A 15,637-nucleotide genomic window follows, 5' to 3' on the forward strand; every position below is an offset into this window, starting at 1 on the left:
GGGCTGCTTTAGATGCCATGATGCTGATATTATGTTTTATAAAAGCAATGAAAGCATGTCATTTTTAAATTAAAAGTGGTGATCGGTTGTGACTGATGTATTTTTCTTCTGACAGAAACTACTTTTGTGTGGCATCAATAGAGAGACAGTTCTGTACTAATACTTGTATTCTAACATCTGCAATCATGTAAAATAAGATTTATATTATATTTTTAAGCTCTTTCTGTGAAGATTTCTTTGAAGTGTATCTAGGATAGTAAAGCCCAACCCTTGCCTGACAATAAAAAATATTTCCATCTTGCGATGAAAAGGCCCACTTTCTCTTTTTTTTTTTTGCCCTTACCTCTGACATCCAACTTGCACTCCACTTCATCCTGACCCAGGTCATTGACCGCCATGCAGGAGTATTTGCCTGCGTCGAAAGTGCCTGGCTTGCGGATGTTGAGCGTCAGCACTCCTTGGTTGTTCTGCATCAGAAACTTGGGATCCTCTCCAATGATCATTCTGTTCTTCATCCACACAATCTTAGGCTAAGAGGAACAAAAGTGAATTAAATTTGAAGATGCAGTAAATTCAAAGATGCAATGCATTGGGCTATGACATGTAAAGCGTTATTTACATTGCAACCACAAACATCAACGTATTTCATTAGGACTGTATTTGATTATGAAATGCACTGTAGTGACTAATTGTTAGGTCAATAGAGGGAATGGATTGTAACTTTTGAATTTTTTCAAATTCATAATCTGGAAAATGTGAAGTGCATTTGTATTTAGTTGCCCACGTAAATAGACAAAAGCTGTCTATTGAAAGTACAGATGAAGCTTTATTAAAGATCGCTAGCTTTGCACACCTGAGAGTGATATGTTTCTTGAGTCATCCTTTTAGAATGCCTGAAGCTCAGTGAAACTGAATCAGAAGGATAGTGTGAACTTTCATATGGAGCTCTTGCCAGTTACCATGGGGTCTGGGCTTTGACTGGGCCTTTTAACACATTACTATTCCTTTTGAATCCTTTACCTGCTTAGAAAACCATCATGATGCTTTCACCATGTTGTATCATTATCACTCTGACATCTTCTCAGAACAGCTGTGATTTTTTATGATTAATCATTGTTATTTACAAATAGGCTTGGTATACTCTGAAATTATGCATACTTTTTCTTCCCATACTGAAATACTATAATGTACATATTCTAATGTTTTGTTCAGTCTACCTAAGATGATCCTACAGTGCTCTACCAAGATTAAATCACAGTAATCAATTGCTAATTATTAATTAGAAGTCATTTGATGGCTATTATGGTGGCTATTTGTTTTTACCAAAGAGTATTTTCACTATGAGACTTCTCAATTATACATTATGAAATAAAAAAAAAAAGTTGATGTTTGTAGTTTTAATGTGACAATATGCAGAAAGATTTTCACAAGAGAAACCACAGACAGAGACCGTTTAAATAGGTTTACCTTGGGAAAGCCTCTCACAGCACAGCTGATTGCAGTGCTGTATCCCGCTACAACAGATCTGTCCACTAGGGGCTGGGTAAATTTCGGTGCACAAGCCATGTCTTTCTCCTTATAGGAAGGTTGTTTGAGCTCAAGGCCTGTGTTGAAAAAATGTATTTTTATTCTTGTGGTTCTTTACAGAACCACATTTTATGGATCAGAAAGACTGAAATTGTAAGCATTCAGCTCACACATCATCTGGGCAGTCTAATATTGTATAATGTACACAAAGATGCAGTCCCACCTGTCTTAGGAATGACAGCCGTGTTCTTGCTAAACCGCGGCTCCTCGCTCAGGCCGCAGAGGTTTTCACTGTAGACTCGGAACATGTACTCATTACCCATGATCAGATCGGAGACTGTGCAGTTTGTCCGTCGGTTATGTTCATAAACCGTAAACCATTCCTATTAGGGGAAGAATATAACATGTTAGCAAGGAAGAAAAAGAATGCTGATATTTTTTTTTTATTTGATAATTTGCTTAATTTGATATTTAATATTTAATTTAAGATTTTTTTTTGACATAGTGTCAAAGTAGGTTATTATGTTTCTTTCCTACCTTAGTCTTCATGTCGGCTTTCTGGATGGTGTATCCAGTGATCTCAGTGTTGCCATCATCTTTGGGGGGCTCCCACTCCAGTGCAGCATTGAACCCCCAGACATCTGTTACCCTCACATTCAATGGAGGCCCAGGCTTTTCTGTATCAATTAAGCATCTTTCAATGTTATTATATCTCCATTTGCATAATCACAAGCATAAAAACATCAATTTCATATGTTATTTTTTTCTAGACTTCATCTCCAGAATAATGCCAACTGTACCAATAATCCTGATGTTAATGGAGGCTCTGTCCTCCATATTCTCAATCTTCAGAACCAGCTCGTATGTTCCAGAGTGCTCTCTTTCTGCCGAGCGTATGAAGAGGATGCTGTCTACATTCGTGTTACGAACGTTGACCATCTTGGGATCAACTGGCTGGCCATCCTTGAACCAAGCTGCCACAGGATGGGGTTTACCCTGTGACCAAATAAAAATTTTTTAAAAACTCATATAATTTGTTTATGTTTTTTTTACGGGGGAAAAGTATCTTAAATTATGTCAGAAATATTTTCTATTTATATCGACTTTATATATAAATTAAAGCAAGTAGAAATGTGATTAACAAAGTTGGTTGAAAAGCCAAGTTTACCCTGCAACCACAAAAGTTGACAAGGATTGTAAGACGCTGTCAACAATCTCCAACAAAATTCCCATAATAACCATTTATTTAAAGCCATTTGTTCACATGCTTTTTTGGGAGTTTCAATAATTGCTCATGTGTTGTGTTGAGAGTTAATAAACACAGAATAGTTTGATTAGAGTCTCATTCTGACCTGGAATGGGATGGTCAGGTTGATCTTTTCACCAACTTTTCGGATGTATTTTGTCCTCAGCTCACGTGGAAGGCGGATCTTTGGATGTTCTAAGGTAGAAACAGGCATCTGGTTAAACTACAACAGACCTCGTTCACTGATAGTTTTGGACATTTTTTTACAGCAGGATTCTAAATAGGAACATCAAGATGCGTAACCTCCTTTATAATTTAAATGAATGTAAGTCCATTCATTTGATATACTGTGTATAAAAAAAAATAGAAAACAGCATTGGGTTTGTTAATCTTTTGAGCATTTGATTTTCCTTTAAAAAAAATCTAATTAAATTTAGAAAGCAAAAAAGTAAAATCAGTGGTTATTAATCTATATTTTAACAGGTTGATTTCTGAACATCAACCCAAATGTATGCATAGACTATACATTTTCATCAGGGTTCAGGTCATGACCGTTCTAGAAAGTTTATATCATTATATTTAAGCTATTTCCAACTATTTGTATTGTATATCTGGGTCGATTGTGTTTTAGGAACACCTGTGTTCAGGTTATGACATTTTTTCATTTAAGGTGGGGAAACTTATGGAGACCTCCATCGTGATCCTTCAACCACCATATCAGACTATTGGAATATTCTTAAATTTAAAGGCCATGATTAGAGACCCCTCCTATCTCACCTCTTGTCATCAATCAGTCTCAGCTGACCATCAGACTTTTCTCCTTGTGAATTTTAAAGCCTACCAAATTGCCCTTGCCAAATCTGACAGGTAAGAACAACCAGTATTTGGATCACTCTTGATTTTCAGCCCACTGAGGCCCATCCTCTTAGGCCCATTCCACATTAGATGCAAATAAACAACCTTGACAATCGTGTTGAGTGTATGCACACCACGCACCATTGATACTATGCTTTAAAATATTCTGAATTGAAACCCCTGACATGCATTATTATGTTTAGCCATGCCTTTTGTTTTATCTGTTAGCATCTAAAACAGTTTCACTCACCAACAACCTCACGGATGGTAACAGGTTGTGACAGTGTAGCAGGCGGACTGCGACCAGCAATGTTTACTGCCACCACCCTAAAATTGATCTTCTCTCCCACTGGAAGGCCACGCACCACAAATCCCTGCTTCTCACACAGATCCGTGTTTGCAGCTACCCATTCAGTGGCTAACAGCAAAAAACAAGAGCATCACATAGTAAATCATTTTAATTTCTTTCTGTTTGCTTTTGCTTTCAGTGCTACCAAAATGACAAAATGTAGGTCTATCATACCTCCCTCTTTGCAATACTCAATAACATAACCATCCAGACCACCCGCTCCAATCTTTTCTGGGGCGAGCCACCTCAAGCTGCATGTACTGTCTGTCACATCATGGACCGTCAAACGTGTCGGCTCGCTGGTTGGGGCTAAAGGTGAAAAAATGAAAGACCCAAGAGGGTAAGTGGCTGGAATAGCTAAAAGAAGGCTGAGACCCAAAGGGAGTGACAAGTAGAAGCTGAGAAAAATTAAGTGAACACAGTTGAGAAACTTGCCAATGGGCATGAAGGGTTTGGAGTTGAGACTTGGCTGAGACAAGCCAATGCTGTTGACAGCAAACACTCTCATTTCATACAGGACTCCTTCAATCATCCTCTTGGCCTCGTATGTAGTAGATTCATAGACGTCGAAGTTGAGCTTTGTCCATCTGGAGGAGCCTTTCTTCTTTCTTTCCATGAGATAACCTGTTGGAATAAAAGCATCTAGCTTAAAATATGTCTCTTTAACAAATACAAACCTACGCACTGTAGAGTTTATAAACCTGTTTATTACCTTTGATTGGTACACCACCGTCAAATTTAGGAGGCTCCCAAACAATGGTGGCACAGTCCTCACCGACTGCGGTGCATTTTACATTCTCTGGGGGATCAGGGACATCTGAAGAAACATACAGGTTAGTTTTCTCATGACAAAACAATTCATTGTTTAGCAGTAGTTGGTTTTTTTATGGAACACCAGAAAGTCCTGCATGACAATGTTCCCTTACCCACAATTTTAACAAATATCATTGCCTTGTCTTCCCCTGCAGGGTTTGTTACACAGATGTTGTAGTTGCCCTCATCAGCTCTCTCAGCACCCTCAATGACAAAGCAGCTGAGGTCTTTCCTGGACTCCACCCTTACCCGTCCTTCAGTGGCTGTGATTGCCTAAAATACACAAATTATTGGAAACCAGTAACATCAACTGCTTATTAATTCAGTTTAACAGGTCTAAATTCTTATTTACCCCAATAAAATGTATAAAGATGGTTTATAAATGACTGCTGCACCCTAAATGCACCAGGGAGCGTTATCACAGAACCTTCCTCCCAGCAGCTGTAGGATTTTATAACCATCACTGTTCCCAACAACCTCAATAAGTTTTTACATGCATGCTAATTTTTTCACAGTCTCTGTCTTGGTCACTTATAAAACATGCTGATGCTTTTTGCACATCTCTGGTGTTGCTGCTATTTTCACATATCCATTAATGTAAAAATGTCCACAGCTGTATATTCATTATTTATTCTCCAGATGCACAGTATTTATATTTGAACAAACTGTACAAAACAGTATTTTTTTTAACTTTCTAAGGTCTACATTAGTGTGACCACTTTTGCTTTAAGGCCTTTGCTGCTGTAACACCACAATTTTCCCATTGTGGGACAAAAAAGGGATTTTATATTCTATTTCGATTCTATTCTAAAGCTAGGATAAGATGACTTGACTTTAACCTCTTTTTTTATCAAGAATTTGCACAGCAATTACATCCCTTTTAATTAACTTGCTATTAATGCTTCTTTACTAAAGCAATGCTTGGAGTCACATGTCGGTGTTAATTTGGGATTGGATACTACAAAAATTGGGAACTACTGGCTTACTGCACAGTGACTATTGTGAGATCTTTACCTCCTCTCCTTTGGACCAAACCACAGTGGGTGCCGGCTCTCCTGTGATCTCCACATCCAGGCGAAGCTTGTTGCCTGCCACCACAATAATGGTATTCTGAGACACCATGTTTCCTGTTGTGTCCAGGTGGATCTTAGGTGGATCTGTTTAAAAACAAAACAAACAAAAACACAAGATGCAATGATATAATAAAGCAACTGAGCAAAACAACTGAGATTATGTTCTGTTTAGATGAAATCAAGACTCCTACCTTGCCTTGGTACATAGTCAATCTTAATTTCTGTTTTGAAAGAGAAAAAAGAAGTTGAAGAGTTTTATATTTGTAATATGATAGACAAACTTAATAGCTTTGAAAAGATTTCCATCCTCCTCACCCAGAAAGTTTAGTTTAGCAGACAGTGATAGAGCGTATCCATCAGGAACAAATGTGTAGTCTCCTGCGTCCTCTGGCTTCACATCTTCAATAATCAGCCGGTGAAACCTAAAACAAGGATTACACAACAAGAAGTTAGACAAAGCAGCAACTTTTAACAACAATCCAATAATGCTTTGTGCACACGCTGTTTTTCTCACCTTCCGACGTGAGTCATCTTTATGCGCTCACTTGGCAACACCTCCACTCCATCTTTGAACCACTTCCCTGTGACCTTGTCATCGGACACTTCACACTTGAACATGGCCTGGTCTGTAGCTCTGACTGTCAGGTCAGCAATGTCCTGCAGGACCTCAAGCTCCTTTTCTGAATAGGCAAGGGAAAAACTCCTGAAAAAACAGCCATGCTGAAAACTGACTCATTTAGTTTTTGGAAGATTGAGTAAGGCTTTGGTGATAGTCCATGCAGTCCCTTGTAATTACTCAGTACCTCAATAGCTTTTTAAAATTGATCATGTTTTAACAGCAATTTTCAGTTTAAGTTATCACGTGGAGTAAGTTCAAAGATCATTAAAAGAAGCACAAATTTGACAACTGAAAAGAAATTGTTCAAGCCTAAAAAGTGTTTGCATTTAAATTCATATCATTTTACATTGATCACCCTAACTAAAATCCCCCTAAACCCAGCACAAAAACCCTTTTCTGCCATTACAGAGGAATATCAGTTAGGCAAATATCTAGCAGCTTTGGGCATTTACAAACTTCTTTTGTTACAGGACAGGTTCAAAAGGATAATCAATTTGTGGAAGAAAAGCACCCCCGCAGTATGATGCTACCACCACCTCCACCACAAATATTAATCATTCATGTAGACCATAAGTTTAAACCTTGGTCTTATCTAATGTGTCACTTTTTGTTTGTAATACAAAAAATGTAGAAAAGTTAGAGGGGTGTAAATACTTTTGCCAACTTCTGCAGACTCATAACATCAGTTAGTTTAGTCAAATGGTTCAGTTCAGTTTCATCTACTGAACCAAATGGTATAACCTATTTAAAGTCAAATGTAATAAATTAGAATATACATTCCTGTGAAGTTAATCAGTCTGTCAAAAGTAACTTCTAAACAAATTTAAGTAGGTATAAAAAAGATCATTAAACTCTAATTTTTATATGAAGATGTTTTTTTCTATTGGTTAAACATTATTTCTATCCTTAATGAAATGTTTTCATTAACTGTAAGCAGAAATAAAGGCGGGTGAGTAAGTGAGTGAAATAAAAGATTTTTCCTGTACCTTCCACTTCCAGCTCTCCTTTGGTGTGCCCTCCGTTTGTCCAGGCATGGTACATTCCAGCATCATCCAGAGTGGCCTCCTGGATGATAAGTGTGTGCTTTTTCCCATCCTTCTTGAAACGATATTTTGTTGACTCTTTATCTTTAATAAGCTCCTGGTCCTCAAAGAACCTTCAAGTTTATAAAACATAAAGTTAAGATAATGGATGTTGATGATTATATATTTTTATTTAACTTTGAGAAATCTTGTTCCTATATGTTAATCAGCCATTAGCAAGTGAGAAGCTTTTTAATTTTGCATTAAAATGAAAATAGTGATGTTTACTGACCACATGACATGAGCTCCCTCCTCAGACACTTCAATCTCAAACTCCACTCTTTCTCCCACAACTACGTGATAGTCATCCATAAGCTTGGTGATGGTGATGGGGGGCTCTAAATATACCATTATGGAATCAGGTTTATGATTTTCCTTAGGTATCATTTAATCAATAATGATTAAATATGTTAAAACAAAAGTAGATTATGCACCTTTGACATACACCTCAGTGGAACACTTGTCGTCTCCAACCACACACTCATATGCAGCATCATCAGACAGATTTGACTTATTGATGGTGAGAGTTCGGACGTTACCAACGGCCTCCATGACATACCTGGTGAGATGAGAGATGAGGTGTTGAAACAGACTGTTCTTGAAAAAGCTTCTTTCCATCAGATGCATAAGAATTTATTTTTCTGTCTTAATTTTTTTTGGCTTGAAAGCATTAAAATGGAAATGCCTTGTAAAGATTCATATCCTTTTACCTTTTAAATTGTTAAAATTTAACCACAAGAATCAAGAGATCTGGAAGTCCAACACAGTTGGGCATAATTCCGAAGAGAACGGAAATTGTAACACAGTTTTTAAATTTAGAACTAAAAAGAAAAAAAAGCATGTTGTGCATTTACAAGATAAAATCCAGGGAAGCCATTTGGTTCCAGAAGTAACCAGATTAGTTTCTAGAATTAAATTTAACACAAGCTAATGGCTGCAAACCTACCAGGACTGGGCAGAGCAGCTTCTTATATTTAGTAGCTGCAGATGATCTCCAGAGAGATCCAGCTTAGGTGAAAGAATCTGACAGGACATTATTACACCATTAGTTGTGAAGTCTACATATTGTGCATCTACCGCAGAATAGCAAGAAGTAAAAGGCCATTGGTATGATATTCTGCAAACCAAGGGGGAGACCACAAATATGCAGTACAGACACTGCTTTGGTCACCAAAAAATATTTTTGCAACTCTTTTTGCTACTCTATCACTGCATTTAAAGCACACTCCCCACTGTAGGAATGTTCATCTATACAGTCTATCAGAATTGACGTAATAAAGAATAGGGGTGTAGACAACAACCCTGAATTTACAGCCAGGGCCACAATAGACTGATTTGAATTTGTGCTAAGACTTGGACATTATGCTCAGAATGTTTGTCATCCTATTTAGCTAAGCTGCAGATGTTTTGCAAACAACTCTCAATTTGCAAAGTTGGTAGATGGTATTCACTTATGCAGTGAAAAGTAGCATTGGCTCAAGAGGCTAAATACAAATGCACACTATACTTTTTATCTTTTCATTTGAGGAATAAAAGTGATTAGTTTTGCCCTTCATAAGTTAGTTTTCTGTTTTGGTCCTTCACATCAAATCCTAAACAATACCATAAAATGTGTTGACCAATGAAGCTGAGTACTTTGGAAAGGATTTGTAGTAATGGTTTTTTGTTTACATGCATGAGTGAATTGGTTTTCTTGGGGGACATATGATCTCCTTTCTACTGACTAAAAATAAAACCTGGTGACGAAGGAAGCATCTCCAAATGCAAAGTTGTTGCAAGGTAACATGAGCTTGATATTTTTAAAGCACTCCCCATTAAGTCCATTTCAAAAGGATTATTTTGACTCCATGGTGCAAGGAGCAACAGAGAAGGAAAAGTTTCAGTTAAAGATTTAAAATGTATTTTTAACATAGAGAACAGATCAAAATGAACGTGTGTGATCTACAGTATGTAATGCTTTGCAATATGTACTTGGCTGATGGCTTGATCTCCTGGCCATTCTTCAACCATTTGACCTGGACATTAGGATCAAGAACCTCACACGACATGACGATTTTCTTGCCCTTTTCCACGGAGTAACAAGACTCAAGCCTCTTCAGGAAAGCTGGGAAATCACATAAAAAGAGAACTTATAAGTTTAGAAGAATGTTACAGTTTCCAGGCACTGTAGCCCCTTATTTCCTTTTAGCTGTACACCACCCCTGCAGGTCTTTCCCTCTCAGCCCCTCCTTCAGCCTGGCCTCACTTACCCTCACTAGGCTTCTGCACTTCTTTCATCTTTTTTAGACGCTTCAGCATGCCTCTCAAGTCAGTGATGCCATACTGAAAGGCGATTTTCTCGTATTCGCTTGGATGGGCACTTTTAAGCAACTCCCACACATCAATCTCAGGCTCCGTTTTCTCAGCCCTCTTCTTCCTGTTAGTAATGGAAAATAATATTTTACTTAAAAACTAATTGCATTTATTAGAGAAGACTGCAAATTTAATGAAGCTTTTTGTTTTACTTTTTAGCAGCTTTCAGTAGGGCACTGAAATCCAGGTCTCCCTCATCCTCTCCAGCATCCCTGCGTTTGTAGAAACAAACTGCATATAAAACTAAGTTCACACAGTTAACATTAATCAAATAATACTCAGTGCTAGACAAAAAAGGGCTGAAATCCCTGCTCACTCAAGTTAAAAACATTATAAATAGAATACAAGTCCACATATTCCCACACTGCGACTGGAAAAACAGACTAAATTAAAATCCCTGAAGCACTCACGCTCTTTTGAACGCAGACAAAATATCTGCTTGGTCCTCCTGATGTGCAGCTGTAACAAGAGAAGTTGCAGACAAGGCACATTATTGTCGGACGGGATCAAAACTGTAATGCATGTACAATCCGCAGCAGCTCAAAGCAGGCCAGGGTCCATTTTCACTCACCCTCCACAGTGATCTCAAAGGTGGAGCTGTCACACTTGTCTTTAGATGTCACCTCACACCTATAGCCTCCAGCATCTCCAGCCACCACTTTCACAATCTTCATTTCATATGTGTAGATCTTGAGAGGAAAGAACACAGTCCGTTAGATACAGGGATTGGCAAAAGCTACTCATGTCCGTTGAAATTTTTACATTTTATCTCATTAAATCGTAATGTTTCATTGACTTCCAATTGGATTTTATGTTACATATCAAGACAAGAACTATTCACAGTTTAATTTTCGGATAATTCTGAAAAGTGTTTTGTACATTCAGTACCTCTTACTCTGATACTACCTAAATAAGATGGTTTGTCTGCATTTAACATGACTTTGGAAGTTATCTTATTTGGTTAAATTGGTCAACAATCAAGATCAAGAGCAGAGATTAAAGATTGTTTAGAATGTTTTAGCAAGATTGGATTCAAAAGCCTTATGTTAAGCTATGATTAACTAACTCAGCTCTGTTAGTCCATCACCGGAACATAAAGAGAGGATGGCCCAACTACAAACCTACCAAGAGAGGGACCTCCACCTATCTTGGTAGGTTTGATTTGATTTATTTGCGAAATAGCAGTGGTCAAACAACTTTGGGGGACTTGAAAATGTTAATAGCTGAGGTGGTAGAAAAAGTAGATACTATTAGTTGTACTCTCCAGAAATATTTTCAGAAAAAAGGCAAGGAGAAGAAAGTGTTTCAAGAAAGCAATGAGAATCAGGACTGCACAAGCCATGTGGGTCCACATGTGGAAGCTATTCCCCTGGTCAGATGAGACCAAATGTGAAAGTTCTCTCAATGGTTTGTGTTGGGATAACCATGCACACTACCCTGAATATCCCTAAAATGAAACATGGTGATGGCTACATCAAGCTGTGGGATTTTTTTCCTTCAGTAGGTGCATAAAGCTTGTTCAAGTAGGGGGGTGATACACAGATCTTAATCTAAGGTAATTTGAAAACTCCTTAGAGGCTGCAGAAGTCTTGAGATGTCATTGGAATATCATATTCATCACATTTATAATGGTTTAGCTAAAACCCTGGTCATGTGGTAGAATGGCTCAATAAAAGTCCAGAGCTAAATATAAAATTACATTTTTGTTAAGGCTTAAAAATCAGTGATCTTCATCTGAATCCGAGATAAAGCTATTTTACTAAAAACAATGTATAGTGTTGTTGTAGAAATGTATATTGTTGTCCCCTGTTAACAAAATGACTCTAAAATCAAATCGCAATAAATTATATCTAAGTTTGCTTTTGTGATGCAATGACATTCTAAAACATTCAAGGTGTTTGGTCGCCTTTGCAAGGCGCTATCTACAGGGCAGTTTTAAAACATCGGGGTGGGCTTACATACAGAGACACACACGTACCTTGGTGTTTCTGTCATATGTCTCTTTGAATTGCAAGTGTTTGCCAGCCTTGCTGCCAAGGTCCAACCACTTTCCCTTCAGCCATTTCATGGTGGGTTTTCTCATCAGGGAACTTGAGTCCACCTTGGCTACGAAGGTCACATCCGATCCTGGCGGTTCACAAGTCAAAAATCATTACAATAAATCCTGACACTTTACACATCAGGGTTTTCCAGAGTCCAGTCTGAGTGAGCAGGAAACATCAGCGTATCTGACCTGCAACAGCAACCACATTCTCTGCCGGCTTCTCCACAAAAAGCCCAGTGAGTGTAGTTGATTGATTCTCTGAAAAAAAAAAAAACAGTAAAAACTTAATCAATTAAGCTTTGAACTGCTATTTCAAAATCTAATCGAGCAGCAGGAGTGCAGCAAAAAGCATAGACAAGCCAATGGCATTGACACAGATTTCACTCGACAACATTCCCAAAATGGCTTAGAGCTGCTTCAATGACAATCTTTAATCCACAGGATTTTCTGCTATTGTAGAAGACATCAAACTGGCATTACAGACATGAATCACAAGCTTGCAGAGGTCCTATCATTCTAACAATGTATCATGTTGTTCTTCTAGGTTTTTTGAATGCTCATTTTAAGCAACAGTTTCCGATTGCTTGTCAGTAAAGCGACAACACTGAGAGCCTCTCTACCTAACGGCACATGGAGCAAATTACACTTCCAGGCAGGCAAAAATTCCAGAAACATAAAAACTTTACAGTGGTGTGAAAATGACAAAGTCTGTAATTATATAACGAATACTGACTGTAATAACATTAAGACTTCTACAAAGAATAAGCAGCTGTTGACCTTTACACTTTCACACTCTTTATGCCAGTTCTACATTTAGCATTCAGTTAAAGGTCTAAAAGAACTGGCTTTTAAACCCTATCTTAAATTAACATTCTGCTACAAGTTGTCCTGACAGGTTCATACTAAGTGTCTAAACTGCATTAAAATCAATGATTAATAAAATAAAATAAATGATTAATTATTATATTACAGTGTCTGTTTAAAGGTGTTGCTCATGTGATGGACTAGTGACTTCTTCATGGTGTACCCCATAGACCTTAAGACATGCATCTCTATAACCCTACACAAGCAAGCAGATTGAAACCATATATCTATGTACGTATGAATGAATATGTAAATGATGATTAAATGAAATTAAAACACACATTCAATTGACAAATGTGTCTAAAACCATTGAATATATGCCAGTTCAATAATTCTTGATATTAGGTCAAATTTGAACTCCATTTAGTTGTTAATTCATTGTGATAATGGTGTTTTTCTGTAGGAAATATATTTTTTTGATCAAAAGTGATGTCAAGCATGTTTAAGTTAAATGGGTCCGACCTCACAAACAATCAAAGCGTTATATTTAAGATGGATTTTGTGGATACTCAGAAGCGACAGGTATCCAGCTCAACTAGGACACCAGTGGCGTCTCCATATGAGTTGAAGAAAATGGGAAAAAAGCCTTGTTAAATATGAGCACGAACTACGAGAACAAACAGAAGAGGGCTGCAGCTCTGTGTTTTGGCCACAGGTTGCAGAATAATATTCACATTTACTATGGTTTTTAGAAATTTAGTGTTGATATTCCTTTCATTTTAATTTATATCTGAATCCTACCAACCAAATTGCATGGAATTTATATTTCATAATTTAATAGACAGTTAATTATTTTTCCAGACAAATTAGAGACTTTTATGATGAGAATTGTCTAGAATGCTCTCTAAATGAGAAATTTAACTCATGAACTCAGTTAATCATTCATTATTTCTTTCCTAGAATAGCTGGATAATCCTATGTTTGCTATTGTTGGTATATAATTGCTTGGAACGGGTAACGTAGCCTCATTAGGGACCTGCAAAGAGTACCCAGAAATGATCCAGGTGTTTTTTTCATGAAAAACTTTTCTTATTTGATGGTGTCAGACTTCAGGCCTTAGAGGTCTGATGCGTCTGCTCCAACAAACTTAGGCAAAACATCTGTCATTCGCAGATCTCTGTTACTTGATGGGATCAGAGTCAAGTTTATTCCAGTGATTCCCACACAGAGGTCATTGCCCCATTTTGGGTCCCACATCAACAAGTAGGGATCCTGAGATCATTCACAGACATCAAACTGATGGATAAATATGATAATGGTTGATGGTTGAGCATATGTATGTGTGTAAATAATTGGAAGCAAAAAATGTATTTTTAATGGTGTTTTTATCACTATTATACCTATAGTTAATAGGTTTTTTTTTATTGTTTGTAATCCAACCAACATCTTGGTTAATGACTCCATTCTGGTGTTATTTCTGTGGGTCAGAAGCCTTAAAGTTCAGGAACATCTGATTTATTTGACCATTGGAATCAACTGTATTAAGTATGTCAGTAACTGGCCTAAACTTGGCCTGGTATCAACATGCATTCTCAATTTCTTTAAATAAATCTTTACCAGTATTCTCCAGCTATAAATGTGCTCATTGTGTTATAGTAACAGCCTGGACTGGACACAGCAATAAAAGAGTTGCCTAAACCCAACACATAGATAATGCACAACATTTGACAAACATTTAAGATTCAATCATCTCAGTCATGCAAATCAACAGTGTTTCACTGTGATGTCACTCATCACGCTCTTACCCTGCCCCGCAGCGTTTTTCTCAGCTGGGAAGAACAAACATCACTTTTAAAGACATGGAAGTATAACAACCTAAAGTTATACTTTACCATAGGTCAATGGGGAATAAACAAGACAAGAAAATGAGCTTGATGTCAGACAGAGGAGGGTGTTCCTTACATGGAGACATGTTATCTGCTCTGGAATCAAGCAATTTTTTAAAAGTGAAAAAATTATTATCATATTTACACAGCACTCCATCCATTTCAAACAGTATCGTTCATGATGGTAAGATCATGACCTTCCTAGACTAATGCAAAGTAATCAAATATATTGATTACTTCAAGTTTAATCATCAAATCCAAGAATAATTATCCGTTATTACATTGATTGCTTTCTTTGGACTGATATCATGAAGTTGTGAGAAATATAAAAAAAACTTTTTTAAAGGAAATCAGTGTCATAGTTTCTTTCTAAGAAAAAAAAAAAAAAAAGCTAAATCCGAGTAGGTTAACTTAAAGAGAAGGTTTCCCTATAAGTAATAATTTTCTGCTACAGCTAAGTAATAATTTAGATGAGCCAAACCACATGGCCGCTGTTCAAGTGGAGATAATCCCCTAAACTCTATACCCCAGTTTATTTGGCTGGAAACAGCCTCGCTATGATCAGCACTTCACTCATGGAAATTCTTCCTGTCATAAATACGGCAAAGGAAAACTCTTTGTAGTTCAATACCCACGTTGGAATCACAACAGGTGTTGAAACATATAAATAAAAAAATAGAAGGTAAAAATGATGGGTAGCCCGTCAGGAAAACCTATCCTCCACTTCATTGGAATTTGTTGTCGTGTTGGGTTTGAAATTATTTCCAATGATCCCCCCCCACCACTGCATTCAATAGGGCTTGGTTATTAAGAGTTAAATAATATGTTTATGTATTTTAGAACGTTAAAATAACAGGTTTTGCAAGAGGTTCTCTTAAAACCCATGGGCAGACATTGACAGTTATAAAAAAAATAAATAAAAATATATATATATACATATATATATATATATATATATTTTTTTTTTTTTTTTTGCAGGCCATTTCA

At 37.1% G+C, this 15,637-nt stretch overlaps 1 protein-coding gene across 4 annotated transcripts in view; it reads right to left on the minus strand.

Annotated features, from left to right (window-relative positions):
• LOC107085003 (myosin-binding protein C, fast-type-like) overlaps positions 1-15,637 on the minus strand; it is a 30,442-nt gene that overhangs the window by 960 nt on the left and 13,845 nt on the right. For 2 of the 4 annotated variants that reach the window (XM_015375104.1, XM_015375103.1), the window contains 26 exons: positions 14,570-14,593; positions 12,150-12,218; positions 11,895-12,043; positions 10,488-10,605; positions 10,327-10,375; positions 10,069-10,128; positions 9,814-9,980; positions 9,536-9,668; positions 7,999-8,123; positions 7,797-7,902; positions 7,469-7,638; positions 6,378-6,543; positions 6,179-6,285; positions 6,055-6,084; positions 5,805-5,947; positions 4,904-5,063; positions 4,690-4,794; positions 4,413-4,601; positions 4,152-4,286; positions 3,879-4,046; positions 2,880-2,968; positions 2,328-2,523; positions 2,065-2,204; positions 1,751-1,910; positions 1,468-1,604; positions 344-530 (listed from right to left, as the gene is read on the minus strand). In XM_015375104.1, coding sequence (XP_015230590.1) covers positions 344-530; positions 1,468-1,604; positions 1,751-1,910; positions 2,065-2,204; positions 2,328-2,523; positions 2,880-2,968; positions 3,879-4,046; positions 4,152-4,286; positions 4,413-4,601; positions 4,690-4,794; positions 4,904-5,063; positions 5,805-5,947; positions 6,055-6,084; positions 6,179-6,285; positions 6,378-6,543; positions 7,469-7,638; positions 7,797-7,902; positions 7,999-8,123; positions 9,536-9,668; positions 9,814-9,980; positions 10,069-10,128; positions 10,327-10,375; positions 10,488-10,605; positions 11,895-12,043; positions 12,150-12,218; positions 14,570-14,593 — 3,282 coding nt within the window. The remainder of the gene's footprint in view (positions 1-343; positions 531-1,467; positions 1,605-1,750; positions 1,911-2,064; positions 2,205-2,327; positions 2,524-2,879; positions 2,969-3,878; positions 4,047-4,151; positions 4,287-4,412; positions 4,602-4,689; positions 4,795-4,903; positions 5,064-5,804; positions 5,948-6,054; positions 6,085-6,178; positions 6,286-6,377; positions 6,544-7,468; positions 7,639-7,796; positions 7,903-7,998; positions 8,124-9,535; positions 9,669-9,813; positions 9,981-10,068; positions 10,129-10,326; positions 10,376-10,487; positions 10,606-11,894; positions 12,044-12,149; positions 12,219-14,569; positions 14,594-15,637) is intronic. The other 2 variants (XM_015375106.1, XM_015375105.1) reach the window with 1 other exon arrangement.

This window comes from Cyprinodon variegatus, unplaced genomic scaffold, assembly GCF_000732505.1.
Source record: "Cyprinodon variegatus isolate N-32 unplaced genomic scaffold, C_variegatus-1.0 Scaffold113, whole genome shotgun sequence".
Classification (NCBI taxonomy): Eukaryota; Metazoa; Chordata; class Actinopteri; order Cyprinodontiformes; family Cyprinodontidae; genus Cyprinodon; species Cyprinodon variegatus.